Source organism: Dunckerocampus dactyliophorus, chromosome 13 (assembly GCF_027744805.1).
Source record: "Dunckerocampus dactyliophorus isolate RoL2022-P2 chromosome 13, RoL_Ddac_1.1, whole genome shotgun sequence".
NCBI lineage: Eukaryota > Metazoa > Chordata > Actinopteri > Syngnathiformes > Syngnathidae > Dunckerocampus > Dunckerocampus dactyliophorus.
This window is the reverse complement of record NC_072831.1, coordinates 15101889-15118930: the sequence shown is the minus strand read 5'-3', so window position 1 is coordinate 15118930 and position 17042 is coordinate 15101889. Positions and strand designations below refer to the sequence as shown.

At 39.1% G+C, this 17042-nt stretch overlaps 1 protein-coding gene across 2 annotated transcripts in view; it reads left to right on the top strand.

Annotated features, from left to right (window-relative positions):
- Nucleotides 1–1032: 1032 nt before the first annotated feature.
- The window catches only part of LOC129192349 (pleckstrin homology domain-containing family G member 3), a 42446-nt gene continuing 26436 nt past the window's right edge, over nt 1033–17042 (top strand). Inside the window, exons 1-2 of one of the 2 annotated variants that reach the window (XM_054796292.1) lie at nt 1033–1223; nt 15281–15348. In XM_054796292.1, the coding sequence (XP_054652267.1) occupies nt 15300–15348 (49 nt within the window). In that variant the 5' untranslated portion in view covers nt 1033–1223; nt 15281–15299. Of the gene's footprint in view, nt 1224–15280; nt 15349–15438; nt 15637–17042 lie in introns of those variants that run through there. The other variant, XM_054796291.1, reaches the window with a different exon arrangement.

Here is a 17042-nt window from a genome sequence, read left to right as displayed (position 1 = left end):
TCATAAAAATAATATTACTCCCGGGAAATTTTATTATATCTAAATTTCCTGATTATGAATATGATTATTATTGGTCACGCTCAACAATACATGATACACTATTTCAAAACGTCCAAAATCTTGAAAACAAATTACCCCCGGTAGGCACTACCTTTTATTACCAGCAGATGGCGATATTGCTTTGTTGACTGTTGAAAATCTTTCATTGTACAGTACTGTACTGTACTGTACTGCAATTGTGGTGTTTTGTCTGTTATTTTTTCTTATTTTATGTTTTTTGCTGTTTTTAAAAAAACATTTTAAAATATCAGAAGATACTTTTTATAATGGCGGTACAATCCCCTTTGTGTGTGACAATGAAAGCTGAACTTTAACATTGTGAGAAGTCTTTCAGTAAAACATTCAGCATATTGTCTGTAAGGAGGAAGAAAAGCAAAGAGGCAGAAGTGAACGTTTAATCAGCCTCACATAAATTATCATGCACCCCAATTGATTCACTGAAGCCTTCTCTTGTCAGCTAAACTTTCAGCTGACCTGACCCCCATAAAAGTAATTGTCAGGGTTAAATTTGTTTTGTCTATTCACAGGGGCAGCCTGTGTGGACAACTATGTGTTTTTATAAAAGGGTAGCATGCATATGTTTAGATTTTTAGAAACATACACAAACACACTTAAAAGTGTGCTTGAGTAGAGTACTTTGGTTAATCTAATTTTTGTTATTTTGCACCACAACAATCCAGGTGTTAGGAAAACACAACACTGACATGTCAAAAGCAGGCGTCCCTTTGCTGCATTCACTGCACTCGTATATTTTACTTTCTTTAGGTGGGTGGGAATTTAGTAATTACCTCATGGATAAAAGATGAAGAAGTAATTAATGTATTTGTTCAAATTCTAATGATGTATTTTGTGATGGAGAACACACTGAAAAAATGATACAAAGTTAAAAAGACCAACACGCTATCCATACAGTAGTTTACAATTTTCCGATGGACCCTGAATGCAGCGGTAGTACGTACTGTGCTTCTCTTCAAAGATGCTACAGTTCAGTCGGTTTAAAGCCGCTGGAGCAGTAGAGTACAATAGCATGACGTCTCAGTGGGACTTTAACATGTGGAAAATACGGATTTAACGTAGTCGCATTGATTTTATCACCAAGAAACCACCGATTAAAACTTTTACGTCTGACAAGTGTCGTCGGAGGAAAGAAGTTGTCCCTTTCGGTACGTGAACTGCATTTTAACACAAAAGTCTTTGCGAACTTCATATTGGCTTTGATAGCCAATATAAAGACAATTTGTCCTGTGTACTTTATAGTGGTGATATTAATGGGTGCTTATTGTGTCAAGGAAGAAATCTTAAACTTGAACTTTAAGCTTGACTGGCACGTTTTCAAATGTATAAGTCTAAACTAGCATGATTGGTATTTCAAAATAAAATGCTTGCCAGTACACTCTAAACTACTATACATCCAAGATGCTCACTTTGAAGCCCACAGTTAAGTCCTCTTCCATTCCAGTCATTTTTGCAGTAAATAACAGTCTGGATCATTCCGAAAGATTTGCTGCTCACGCTGCAACCCTGGTAAGCGGACACTGCTTAAAGATTTTTTTTTTTAAATATTGCATTCTTGCTTTGTGCAATTTCACAGTTCCAAAGTTTGAAAGTCCTGTTTGGTGGCGTTTAGTTTCAGTGAGATAAGTGATGTTTGTGTTTGAACTGAACACTTTCAGTTCAGTGAACTTTGGTCAGTTGTTTTGATAGTGTCTTAGCTTTTTCAGTGCCTTTAATGCCAGGTCAGTCTAGCATCCTTGGTGCTACTGAATCATTTCCTCCTTCTCTCTCACCCCCTATGGTGACCATATTTAGCACAGCCAAAGCCAATTGTTCTCCTCTAATGAGCGCCCCAGTGTGATCTTGTGTGTTTCTTCTTCTAAAAAGCAGGCTGTGACCAGCTGCTAAAGAAGAAAGGAACATAATCAATCAACTACTAGTGAAAAGTTCCATCTTCTCCCTTTTTGACCCCACTTGACCTTGCAGACCGTAATATCTCAAGATCACTTCAAGACTAAATGTTGCCTTAATACAAGTTAACAATTACCAGCTATGTGGTCCAGACAGGAAACTACCCAAGAATGTTAGATCTGGCTCTTAACTCATTCTTCCAGATCCTTGGTATGCTGCAGCTGTTATGGAATTACCAGACCCACTAACTTTGACTAGGCACATTTGAACTTTACACAATCACAATTGTATGGTGTCGTGGTTGAATGGTAGATGCAACTTTGATGAGTAAGTAAAACCTTGGACATGTCAGAGCCCAAAGTTGTAGCTTTTGCAAGTTCCAGGTAAGTTTACACATGAGAGTTAAAGGTCAACTTTGAACCAAACATGTGACAGCTCTGTTTGTCTGAAAGTGGAAGACAGTGTGCCGTAAGTGATTTAGCATCGCAGGCGCCATATGGAGGTCATGTCTGTGTTTTTATATTATTACAGTCCTGTCAAGACCCACTGAAAGCACACGGCAGCTGTAGGTCCCGTAAATGTGGCCGAATGTGCATTAGAAATCTATTCAGCAATCTTGTCCTTTCCCTGCCAAGTAGGCATGGGCCCGTTACCAGTTTCAAGGTATACCACGGTATACCATGGCGATTTCAAAACCGCTAAAACATCACACTTCTAGGGTATGAGAGAAAGTGGAGGTCTTTATTAATTTTTTAAATTGCACGATAGACACAATCCCATCTCATCACACACGCGGGTGGAGTGTGCTGGATTGGGGCGTGTCCTGCCATGATTTATTAATGAATTTATTTTTTAACTGGTAGAGTGAAGCCGACAAACTCAAATCGTGATGTGGCGAGGGACGACTGTACGCATGTGCGCAACCACATGCAAAACCAAATTTTGAAAGCCTTTTCACCCACACAGACAAACGTTTACACGGAAGTGGTAACGCTGTGATTGGCTAAAATGACCTTTTTCCAATGTTGGTGTTTTCATGTGCCAAAAATTCTGTTTTGTTGAACACAAACAGCCAAAAAGACATCAATTTCCATCTTCTGCAAACGCCTCCTTAATGTAGAAAGAACTACTTACCTTAAGTTGCCTGGTGTTTACGATATACGGACTAAAAGTCTAAATTTATTAATTAATGTGGCACTTTTCAACCTCATTCACAAAGTATGCATCTTAAGGTCTGTGGTTATAGCTCAGTGGTGGTGTGGTCAGAAATTCTTTATTTTACCCACCATAGCAGGGAACAATCATTCTCTCATTAAGGCCTATTTTCATCACAGTGATAGTTGTGCACCATGTGTGTACACAGTGCTCCCTGGGTGTTAATCACTTTTCCACGTAAAAAAAAAGCAGTGGATTCCAATAAGTGGCTCGTTTGTAGCGTGTCTGTGGGCCGCGCTTTTGTAGAAACCGAGTATTTGATTGAGATGAAGAGAAACTGTCAGGGTGTATTGTTTACCCCTGTGAATGGAAAGCCGTTAGTCTCTTGCGGCCTGTGTCAGGAAATAAACTGCAGGAGTAATGTGGGAAAGAGGGCACTCGTATAGAAAGGGTGGAATTTTTTCACTGGTGAATACGGGGGTAAGAGAAAGGTCTTGGAAGATAAACATAACACCTGTGCTAAAATAATATCAAGTTAATTCAACCACTAGGTCTCCTGCTTGCCCTGTTCAGGTTGGATTTGTAGTTGTTCTCCACATGAACATCAGATCTTGACAGATAGTGTCCCAGTTAGACTGCCACTATGTCTGACTCAAGATAATCCCTTGGGTCTTATGTCATGCTTGCAGAGTCCCTCAAGCCATTTTGGGGCAGACGTCGAATGCAACATGACACTGTTAGGTCATCCCTGAGAAGGAATTCTCTTAAGTATTTTTAGCTTTCCTCGCATCATCTTGTTCTGCTTGACCGAACATCATTTTGGGGGGTTAGTTGTTGAAACACGCATTAAGCGTCTATTTTAACTTGCACATAATTTGGCCATGAGTTGGCAGCAATCTTCGTGTCCATTTATGGGTCTGGCTAACAACTGAGCTCTATCGTGAGTGTGGAACAAGTTCTATCCCTGTGGAGAACTGGGAGGGTTATAGACGGCACGATAGCTATTTGCCTACTCATGGCTATAGAGTCCTATCTCACTTTTCAAACACCCCAGTTTTTGTATGACTCTGTTTTTGACTAAAATTTCCACCAAAATGCTGTCAGTTTTTGTACACCGTCTAGGTTATCGTACAATATTGTGCTTAACTAGCAAGTCCGTATCATTGTCCGTATCACTGTATCATTCCACGGAATCGAGTGCCCAGCAAAGCACCCTACACATTGCTGACTTGCTGTCCGTGCTTTTTTCTTTTTATTGAGTGTGACTGAATAATAATTAAAATAAAGTTGCGAGCAGCATCAATTTCATAAAGGAGTCAAGAAATTCTATAGAATTCAAGAAAGACGTCATTGCAAACTACGAAGATGGCGTCCGCGTGGTTGATCTTGCCAGGATGTATGGAAAGTCCATCTTTGGCAGTGAACAAATACGGAAATCTTGCATTGTTCTCTGCTTGTAAAACTATAATTATTCTATAAAATGTATTTTTGTCCACATTTTGGGGGGTCTGGGACGGATTAATTAATTTATTTATTTATTGATTTATTTGTATTATTTATTTGTATTAATGTCTCTTCTGTTGTTGTTGCTTAATTTATTGGTATATATGTTTGTTATGTTCTTATTCTTTCTTGTGTTTTCTTTCTTTTCTTGGGAGAATGAACAGAATAAGAATTTCATTGCATAGTATTACTGCCTGTTTTACTATGCATATGACAATAAAACTCTTGAATTTTGATTAATTAGATTTACATTATTTCTTTTGGAAAAACGTTTGTACATTTCGGTTTTCGACCTTTTGGAACAAACGAATAACAAAAACCGAGGTACCACTGTGCTTGTTATTGATGCGTTCCCATAGTCAAAAGTAGGTACTACGAGGACCTGTTGGTAGTAGTTTATTGGTTGGGATTCCCATGCCGAATCAGTATCAATCATGTGGGTGACATAAATTGGTCAAGCAGATTTGTTATCGCAGTGTCCTCAGTACTATGTACAGTGAAACCTTGGTTAGCATCCGCCTCAGTTAGCATGTTTTTTGGCTAACTAAAAACAATTACACCACAATTTGTAACTCCATAGTGTAGTACACATCCACATTAACCAACACAATTAATATTTCAGAAAATGTAGTCACACTGTGATTATGAATCTGTTTAAAATGTAGGTGAAATTGACTGCAGATGTGAGTGAAATTGTGTAAATGGTAACTCCATCACATACTATGTCTCTTTTATCTCGTAGATCTCCCATTGGCTAATTTTGGGGCGCTGATTTAGAATCTGATGTCCATTTTTTTGTATCAGCCTTCATTTTTGGTAATCTTATGTTCACTCCCCCTAAAAAGCGTAAAAATGCCATTTATCATACTGAAAAAGCTTAAAAAGCAATGATTTCTAATCTGCCTTCTGTAGGTTAGATTTGCAGCTGGGCAGATTCTTGCTGAAACGGCTCAATTTGCATTGGTTCCCTGGGTTATTTCACTACAAGCAGGAGTGGTATTCTATCTTGTTGAGCTTCACTTCTCTTGGAAGTCTTAGTGCAATTGCCATAAGGTAAGATTTCACCAAGACATAAAAGTGGTGGAAAAAAGGTATCGGGGAAGATGGAATGTCAGTATGATTGCGGACTACTGCTGGAGTTTGAGCCGTGAATCTTTGGCTGCTGAACACTCCCGTCAATCTAAAAGAGGGAAGCTGTTAGCATAAAATTATATTCTAAGTAATTGTATTTCCTCCTCTGTGCTTAATTTATGCCATATCCATCACTTAGTACCTGCCTTTGTCTTCACAGTTTGACATTAATTTATAAATTTCAGTGTGCAACAGTAAAAAAAAAAAAAAAAAAAAAAAAAAAAGATCATAATGTGATCCGTTACGACAAAGGCAATGTCATTTTTTAAATCAGCACCTTCAAATTAGCTAAAAAGCATGGTTTTCATTCTTGGTTCTGCAACGTCATCAAATTTTATAGACCTTTTGTTATCTAATACATGATCTAATAAATGATCTAATGATTGCAACATCATCTAAAATAATTTATCTACAAATATTGAAATGAATGATGACAAATCTTTAAATAATGACAGTGGGTGTAGTTGAATATGATAACAATGTGGAGTGGGCAGTGGAATAATTCTTGGTTTCTGTTTATGGTGACTGCTGACTGAGACAAGGGACGAGATGAAATAGAGGCCGGACCTTAGCCTGGTCTGGAGCAGGCTCGCTCCACAGAATAAATCTCCATGGTAACTTATGTCAGAACATATCCCACTTTCCACTACCCCACTTTTGTCCAACTGGATCATGGATAAGATGAGCCAGGGCAACGAAGATATCATGGCTTACCCCGTCATCCTAGTTTTGTGCCACAGGCCCCAGCTCTGGACTGGTTTATTAGAATTCTCAGTCTCCACTTTGCAGTTTGTTTTCTTCCTTGCGCCTCGCCTATAAAATCTCAACTTCCATGGACAACAAAATTATGCAGAGAAGTAAATAAAGGATAGCCAAGTAGGAGTTGTTTCTGTGCACTGTTGCAGTTTTTGCCATCTGCTGCAGCGAGTGACTTGTGGAAGTCAGGTGAAGTTGTGTTTTATCGATGAGATGCTATCAGGAAATCATCTGCCTTCAGCTTTTAAATTGCAAGTGTACGCTAAGATTATAGAATAGAAATAATCCTCATTCTCCTCCATTGTCGTGAGCTTTCCTGATTGATACATTTAATGCAGCCAAACTCAACTGTGGTAATCAAAAATTAATGATAAGATGTGAATATGCACCAAAAATCCAATATTTCTAAAACTCTTTTTTTTTACTTGAAGCTTCAGCCTCGTCACGATACCGACCCTTCTGATGGATTTACACCTCTTACGGCGGAGGCTGATGTGTTGGAGCTGGAACTAATCGCTGTTACCAGTTACTTGTATTGTACACGTTACTCTGAAACTGCTCATATTTATATCATATTCATATAACTGCTCATACTTGGATGTTGCATATTTCTTTGCTAAAACGCTCCTCAATTTGCGCCATTGTTCCTTTTGTTTTGACAGACTTTTTGAAGACTTTGAGAAAGGGGGAAACGAAAATGATGTAATATAAAAAAGCCGATCAGTCACCGTGTCACCGTTGATTTTTTGGAGGTGCATGTCAAGCTTCGCCGGAGGGTTTGGAGGAGGAAGAGCAAGGCTGCGTAGCTTATATGTACACTGTGACGATGCAGTATCATTCATGCTTAAGGCTCCCTGGAAATGATACTGAAACACTTAACAAGTATGCTGAGGTTGGTTTGCACAAGCAAACCCTTAAAGGGCTTCATGTTCCATTGTATTTGAGCTTGCAGCATCAACATGTGATACTACCGATGTCTTTGGTAGTGGCAGTAAATTGCAAAACAGTTACAGATGACAATACAGTTATGTGTATACGTGTGTTATATTGTTTGTGGCATTGCTATGGCTGAGGTCTGTTTTGATTTATATGCAGAGAAACTCTTGTTTAGGTTTATTAGGTTTTATTGTTTGGTTTCAGGCTCTGCTGTGTAGACTGTATACTTGAGCATATGTGTGACGCTAATAAGTGACAGACACAAACATAAGTATAAACTGAGTCTAGACAGTGAAGAAAAGGATTCAACCTTCCTCTATACAGAACAATTGTTAGGATGATATGCTAATTTATCTTCAATCACATGCTTATAGTAGTATTTGGTTAAATCCTTTTGGTTCTGTGTCTACCCTTTTAAGTCATCCTGAGGATGGGGAAAAGGGAGAGCAGAAGTATACTTTTTCCTCTGGCTTCCTCTCTAGACTGCTAACTGGTTTCACTTCACTCACCATCCTGATAGACCATCATAAAGGTGATAAATGCTCCAGATGTAGGGCTCTATGGTTTCCACGTTAACAGAATTACAGACGAAATCGCGGAATTGGCCAATAAAAACAAAATTTACTGTTTAACGCGGAATCTTGTGAAAATTGACATAATGCAAATGAATCAATGTTGTCAACGTGAGGAGAAGGAACGTTCGTGTGAGGGAGTATTTCCCCGGTGGATGGCTCAATCGTGGCGGAATATCATTACAAACACTAAACCGCCCCCTCTTGACCTAAGCATGTTGAAATGGCAATAAACACCGGCGAAAGTTGGCGGAACCTCCTCTGAAGTTTGTTTTATGCTTTCTGCATCCGCGAGGTCTGTGCCGCTCCGTGCGGACAAATAACGCCATTATCGCACCCACGCCCCCTCGAGCGGCCCTTTTCATGCGGAAAATTCCCGCTCCGCACACCTTCAAATTTTTCTAACAATGTGGACGGAGACACACTGAAAAAATGGTAGACGAGCAGGAGATCCTCGCAGCTGAAGTACAGAAATAGCGGCAGTTATATGAGGCAGCCTACCCTGACGCACAGTAGTTTAAGCATAAAGAAACCCTGAAACAAGCGTGAATGGAAGCTAGCGGGGTTAGCTTAATTTAGCATGCTAGTGCGGTTGTGTGTGTGCAACTCGGGTTGCATGAGCATAATTCCACAGAGTTGTGTTTTACCGCTTTATGTAAGGAGCGTTTTACAATGCCTGATGACGACATGCAGGTTTTGAGTGAAAAAAGACTAGAAGCACGTTTATTTTTGCACCCAGCTCGTCCTAGCCGTAAACAGACATTCTCAACACACACAGAACACAAGAACACACTTCTGGCCTTCAAAATATGAGTACCGTCTGCTCCATGTCTAACTGTATAAAAAAAAAAAAAGAAACGTCATTAAAAATATCTTACATATGCAGTTGGAATTACATCCGTGATTACATCTTCCTTAATCACAAGCACGGGCATTACAGTTTGTTGAAGGTTTTGCCGTGATGTGTGCAGAGGCTGACATCCCATTACAAAAGTTAGCCAAGCTACATCCGTTTCTCAATTACTGGGCAAAATTGTCCATTGATCTATTGCATCAATAAATGTAAGGATTTTCACATTTTAATCACCAACCGAAAAAGCACACACTCTATGCTGGTAAAAATAAGTGCAATATGTACAAAAACGGAATTCTAAAAATATAAAATGGAATTTGTAAAAATTTGGGAAAAAATTAAACGAAATTGATAGGGCCCTACAGATGCCCATCACTCCCCAGGGGCTATTTTTCTCCATCAGGTCAAGCTTTAAGTGATGGTTCACTGTATATGTTTTCAAGATTCAAGAGAGTTTTATTGTCATGTGCATGGTAAAACAGCAGTTATACCATGCAATGAAAATCTTATTCTGTTCATTCTCCCAAGAAAAGAAAGAAAACACAAGAAAGAATAAGAACGTAAGAAACATAAACACATAAACACATTTTCTCATCTGTTCCTTTAAACATATGATTGTGCTTTCAAGTAAGATATCCAAAGCTTTGGAATTAGCATGAAGACGGTAATTAAAGGAACAAGGACGTTTATATCAGCCCCTCTGAAGAAGTGATCCATTGCAGCTCTTTCCTTTAATAACAATTGGAATGGCTCGACTTATGTACATCTGTCTCCCATTAAGGAGCAAATTGCTGACTCCCATGCTGTGGGTAATGCAGCCATTGGCTGTGGGAACCAAATGCTCTACATTTGGGTGTAATGGCTGCTAGTTCAAGCACAGGTGGTCAGCTTAGCATGAATTTTGGCCTGTATGTAGTGTTTTTTTAGGATTTTAAATTTGGCCACGTCCCCTCCTTAGAAAAACAAAGATGGAATTGCCATATGTCAGCAAACAGGAGGTGGGATCTAATGAGTTGTAATTGTTAAATTACGAATGATACACTGGTTTTTATGGTAATGGTGAAATTTATTTTGAACATGCATACAAGTTACAGTGGAATACATCACATCGTACAATTCACAGTTCCACATGTCCAAAAAGGAGTAGGAAAAAGCCACGCTTATTTAACCCTACCCCGTTTCTGTGTCACATCAATTACAATACATTTGTTCACTTTCTGTATTCCAGATGTACTCTTTGCCAATTTTAAATACATAAGATAATGATAAGTATAACAATGTGGTACAATAGGAGTCAAGGTTTAACCACAGTAAAAAAATTATATAACAGTCATAATAAATAATAATAAATATACAATAATAAGAACTGATGCAAGGGTTCATAGTTGACAGAAACATAGTTGGATGATGAATGAGTACAATGTACTCACAAAGAAATGAAGAGTTAGTAAGTGCAAGAGTGGTTTAACATAGCATTGTATGTACACACTGGTTCAGCTCTCGTCTTCCATGTACTTTGTAAACATCAACTGCTTGTACTGTTTCTTGACATCTCTCATTTTCGTGCATTGTTTGACTTCCTTACTCAATCCGTTCCATAACTTGATTCCACATACTCAAGTGCTGAAGGTTTTGTAGCATTCTTCTCGCATATAAGTGTTTTAAGTTTGTCATATTTCTCCCCTCTTGTTGAGAAGAATTGTATTGCATTTTTGGGTAGCAGGTTATTGTTTGCCATATGCATATTTTAGCTGTTTGAAAGTTTACTAGATCAGTAAATTTGAATAATTGTGATTTTAGGAATAAAGGGTTTGTATGTTCTCTATAAGCGGCATTATGGATTATGCTAACTGATGCTTTTTGTAGCACAGTTAGTGAGTGAGTATTTCCCCATATCGCCGCACAGTAAGTTAGATATGGTAATACCACAGAACAATAGAGAGTATGGAGTGATTTTTGGTTCAGAACAAAGTTTGCTTTATTCAGTATTGAGGTATTGCCTGCCATTTTATGTTGTACATTTTTAGAGTGAGATTTCCAGCTCATATCATCTATTATTTCCCCCAGAAATGTATTTTCGTTCACCCTGTCAATGTCCACGCCGTCAATTTGTATTTGTATTTATTTTTCCTATTACCAAATAGCATTATCTTAGTTTTACTTAGGTTCAAGAATAGTCTGTTTTTATCAAACCATCTTTTTAGTGTAGTCAATTAATCTGTGACTTTTTAAAATTTGCGCTTGTGTGCTTTTTCCAGAACAAAATGCAGTACTATCATCTGCAAATAATACTAGCTTTCGGTCTTTTGTGACTTTACAGATGTCACAAATGACTTAATATTCTTTCTTACACATTCTCAAAATGTTGAACTTGTTTTTATACGTCTTTTTTTTCTGCTTCTTTAGTTTTTTATATAATAAATCGCCTATATACAGTAATGTGTTTTTCTTCTTCGAGGCATTTTTTGCAGTCCCTTGGCTTCTTGTACAATTCTCTCAATGGACAGTGCTTATCGTATAACTGCATGTAAATATTTAGAACGTTTTCATATACTTCATCCCTGTCTTTTTCACTGTACACACACTCCCATATTTGTTCTTCCAGATCTTTCTTGAAAGCGCTGATACTTTACTATGTAGACATGGTCTTTTTGAAAGTTCTTATGCCTTACATCATTTTCTTTTTATAGTGTTCATTGTAAATTGGTATCATTAATTAGCAGACCACTCGACCACTAAGATCATTAGTGAATATATTACCAATTAGCATGGAACAATGATCTGTAGACTCAAACTGTACATTGTATCTATGAAGTCATCTATTATCCTTGGCTTATTTGGATTCAGAAAATCAATATTGAAGTCTCCACATATGAAGATTATTTTTTAGCTGACATGTGTGAAGGTTTTGATCCAGTCCTCGAACGTTTCAATGCTTGACTTAGGTGTTCTATATAAGTAACATAGTAATACATGTTTGCTTTTTTCTTTACAGGTTTCAGCCGTTATGCATTCTACAATGTTTTCTATTGCAAATGACAAGTTCTTTACTACTTTGTAGTTCAGTTGTTTGTCTACGTACAAAGCCACACCTCCTCCACTTTTGTTATTCCTGTTGATGCAGTTTATTTCATATCCTTCCAGCTCATGCCGCTGTCGACATCAATCCAAGTTTCTGAGATTGTGATTAGGGTTCCTTAAATTGACTCAAATATATGATGTTGTTTGTGTACATGCTTCTGCTGTTTATGTGGCGAATTGACATCGATATTAAAGTTTTTATTGTATTGTTCCTCCGTGTAGTAACAGCAGTCATTTCTGATGTGAGAAAAAAGGTTTGTGTCCGGATCTATATATTTCTCCAATTCCAGTTGTTTGTGGTGTGGTTTCCAATTTTAGATCATCTTGTCCTGCAAATGTTTGTGTTGTATTATAAGTGTCATTAAATGTAGATAAATGGGTTCCTAAATCTAGTGCTTGTTGATCAGTCCCTTGTGACATGCTGATGATGTTGTCAAAGGATAATGAATGTAGTCCTTTCATCTGCGTTGTTTTTTTTTTTTTGTGAGGTGTGTCCCTTTTCCTCTTTGTCTTGGTGATACGATACGATCTTTAGTATTTTTGCAGGTCCTTGATGCTGATGCCTTTGACAACAAGCACTCTGGCATCCGGTCCTCCATTTAGCTTGATGTACATTTTGCAGTTGGCACTCCAAGTGCCCTGAACCTTTCCCTGCTTCCTCAAGTCACATGCTTTCTTGGCAGTGTCGGCGTTGCATTTTGTCAGTTGCTCATTCATGTATGTATGTATGTTCCTTTTAGCTTCTTTCCCTGTTTCAGTAATGCGGTTTTGAATTTCCTGTTGGTGAACTTAACGATGATGACAGGTGTGGTGCTGTTTCTGCCATACAGTGGGATGCAAGTATCGATGGTGTGGATGTCTACATCTACATGCTTTGAATGTACAAAGTTGGCAGTTTGTTGACATTCATTTCATCTGGGTCTTCTTTGTTCCCGACTGCCCTGGCATACGATCTGGGTTCAATTAGGAGCCTCGTCAAGATCACATTGTTCATTAGTGCATTCTGATCCATTTCATTAATTGTGTTCTTCATTTGCTCAATTATTTCTACTTTGCTTCGTTTTCTTCTTTGAGCGCGACGCTCAAGGCAACATTATTATCCTATAATACCTTGATTTCATTGCGCTGTTCTCTATTTTCCTCCCTCAGGTGTTTAACCTCCTCTTCAAACTCGGACAAAAAACTCTCCTTGAGGCTGTCGTTCTGCTGTTTTAGATTTAATATGTTTTCACAGGCTTTTGTGTCAAGATTTCCTGCTGTAGATCTTTGATTTGGCCAATCAATAGATTCTTCAAGTCTTCCTGCATCTTGGGTGGCCCCATGGCTTTTAGCAGGTCTGTTGGTGGTAGCATTATGACCAGGGGTGGGCTTTCCGGGGTATCTGTTTCTCAGTGCCTGAATCAAATTGTTTCTTCTTGGCATTTTGCAAAGCAACCGCCTTGAGCTTCGGCGGTTAGCCGGTTAGCTTGCTTTGTTAACAGCTATTGGCGCTTACAATTTGTTTAGTTCGATGAATCCAGTCCAGGTTGAAGTTGGAGATGTCAGCGCACTATCCTAGTTTTGTGATCATGAAGTGTGGTTAGAAAATAGTTCAACACTATGGTAGCAAAACTTTTGCCATGAACGTCTTTTTACGTCTGATGACTAGTTGAAGCAACATTCTTATTGTCAGATTTTTTTCTCTGAAACTATCACTCACTGGGAAAGATGGGTACACATCAGATTCTCATAGTACAGTATTTTTTTCTAGTCCCCCTCATTGACTGAAGGCAGATTAGCATAGCTATGGTCTGGGCGTAAGTGGGGTTAGCTGAGAGGTCATTGTAGGTGGGATTATTAGGATTTTATTACTCAGCTAAGAAAAGTTCAAAGCCTACCTCAAAACACAAAGACCATTTGAGCAAATTACACACAAGGAACACACTACTTCAAACTCAATAAGCCAAGATGGGCCAAAGACTATATAGATTGGCCTAATATGTGATGAATGACATTGAGGCAGTGCACTGCAGCACTTCTGGGCAGATTTATTATCTGATTTCTCAGGTCAGATCCATGTTCACAGTTTGGTTTAACAGATTATATGGTTTGACACAGATTCATCTGTTTTTACCAAAATAAGCTTAATACATGCTGTTTTTTGTTTGTTTTTTTAATCTCGTTAACAAGTTTACACGATTCCAGGTGGCAGTTGTCTCACCCAGCAGCAGTTTTTTTGAGTACTATGCATATCCATCCCATCTCTGTGACATTTCTCTTTGGATTCCTGCACATCTTAATTGGCACTCCTCCTGGCAGTGGGCTCACTGTGGCCTCGGCTGGCCTGGCTGTCAGCTCGGCACAGTGGCCAGCAAAAGCAAAAGGAACAATGCGCATCCTAATCCCCAAATAATTCTTGCCCTTCTGATCTCACTGGCCCAAGAATGTGATGTTTAAAAGGCCGCAGGCTTACTTGGAATCACAGTGAGACAAGTTCTCATGCACAGCGATCCATGTTAATTTACTGCAAGAAACCAGAGAGGAACTGGCTGCAAATTTGTTGTGAGGAGACACACCTCTTCTGAGCATGAGGGACTGGAAAATACACAACATCAAAGAGTGGAGCTGTGATCGCTCTTAATCCATCTTTTTTATACATATAATGAACACTTGTTTGTTTTCGTTTTTTTTGTATATACAAAATTCAGTAGAACTATACCTTCTTTCTTCTGTTTTTTTTAGCATAATCCTATCGCTATTCCCTTGTGGACTCAATATTAGGCATATACTGTAATATTATATACAGCATAGATAATAATGCTTAGTTGGGATTCATACTGTCAAACAACACTACTGTTTTCCATGAAACGTGGGTGGGTGGTACAAGTGTTTTTTGTCGCCATTTGACCTCAATGAAACCCCTGCTCTCAAGAGTCCATTCTGGTTAAGTCCCACTCTTGTCACATCGTCTCTGCACTTCCCTTTCTGTTCTTATTAGCATGAGCTCATATCACAGTTGCTCCTGCATACCACAACCCTGGCTACACTGTACAGTATATTACAAAGTGGTTGGCATGAGTGAACCCAGCAGTGAGTGGGGGAATGGCAAGAATGTCCTCTTTTGCTTACAGTAAGATCCAATAAGTCTGCACCTTTTTTGGCCTCACGTCACTGTGACGCCTGTTTTTGAAAATGAGACATGGATACAGTCAAATCTAAACTTTGTACAATAACAACATACTAGGAAGGATCACTATTTCTCTGATTTATGTGCTGTACGTCTAGACATGACATATATTTGCTCTTTTTTCTATACAGAAAATATATATTTGACCCTTATGTTTTTCAGCACCAAAGGCCTGAGTGCCATGCCAGAGGGGTCCCGTTCTGCTCTCCACCAGGGCCCAATGGGGGAAGGTAAGCCCAGCTTTACTTTTTATGAGACATGCCCTCTTAATCTCTACTTACACAGTGTAGAGCTTTAATTTGTCAGTCTATTCCCTCCCCTGCGTAGGGTAGTAAACCAAATGGAGAAATGCTGCATGTGGAACAATTAGAGAAATGTAATGGCTTGGACAGGCATTGAGCCGTCCTCCTACAGCCCTGCTTGGCTCAGAGCTTCTTTGTGTGTCTGTGGAGCTCTGCCAACCTCAGCCATACAGCTGCAGCTTCACACACATAACCCAGAATGTGTCAATGTCACAGGTAACTATGATGGATTGTTTAGCCAGTGGTGCTGATTTGCATGCATGGGCTTAAAGGAGTGGCAATTACATATTGTGAGTGATAATTACATATTATTTTAGTGGTCATTATCTTTAGCCACAGCTTTGACACAGGGCGTCCTTTGTATCTGTCTGCCTGTTCTGTCCCTCAACCCCTACGCCTCCCCTCCTCTCTACATTTGGCGCTACGTTTCCTCTTTGGCTGAAGATTACAAATGTGTCAATGGTTCCCTTTTTTCTTTGCTTCAGCTTTGGCCTGAAGAGACTTTTGGCTGAAGGAAACGTGTGTCAGCCACATGAGAACTTGTTTTCCCTCCAAAGGCCACACCATGCACTGATCGCACATACGGACAGCTCATTTTGCAGCTTGTACAAATGAAACATGTTTTGATTATTGTTGGAGCAGTTGGGACAAACATTAGGCTGAGCTAATAACCTTGTTTTTGATCAATGGGTGTTCATTAATAGACAATAATGCTGGTGATATGTTTGAGTTAGATGTGGTAAGTGGACACAAGGAATGCAGATGGTGAAACTAAGTGTGAGTGTGGTCAAGGTAAACATTGTGGTGGGTATCCAACCGCAATTGCTCTGTCGGATCAAAGGTTTATGAACTGAAAGAGCAGTGTTCTTTCGCCACCAGCATACTCACAAATCCTGTGTGATTTTTTTTTTCACCTGAAAAGCTGCCTGGAGGCAAGTATTTTGATTCAGCGGATGTTCTTTCCCATCTGATTTAAGCATTTGTTGTCTCTTTGGATTATTTTTCCAGAGGAGCGGAATGATAGGAACATACAAGCCCTCAAAGTTTCCACCTCAGTGCAACTTTCCTCACCATGTTGGAATATCCTACCTATCATAACGCGTTAACCAGTTGATATACATCTCAGCTGTCAGCTTTGATGGTTGATGGTCAGCCAGGCATCAGCAGACCTGCGGCAGCTCTCTCAAAATATAAGGACACCCGCTGATCTACTTGCCCCCTGGCAGGAATGTAGCTGTGTGCGCAGAATGTACAGCTTTAAAGGGCTTCTGGGGGACGAGCGGATCATTCCCATTCTTTGCAGCTTTTCCAGCTCAGTGGTTATCGGGATGTGGATGTAGATAGATGATGGCAGCAATCTCTGAGTAGGCTTTTTTTTAATGCAGCTCCTAGACAGGAAATCTTCCACTGCTTAATTACTTTTAGTGTTTAGCCTCAGGTGAAATGTTAAGTTATGCAGTCTGGTACTCATACTCACCTTGTTGGATATCTTCAGTTAAATTATTACACAACGTACCTGCTATTGTCAGAGTACTCCGAAACGACCACACCGTCACTGCATTGTATTTGTATTGCCTCAGACTCTTGTACTCTCTTCAAAAGCATTTCTTTAACTGTAAATC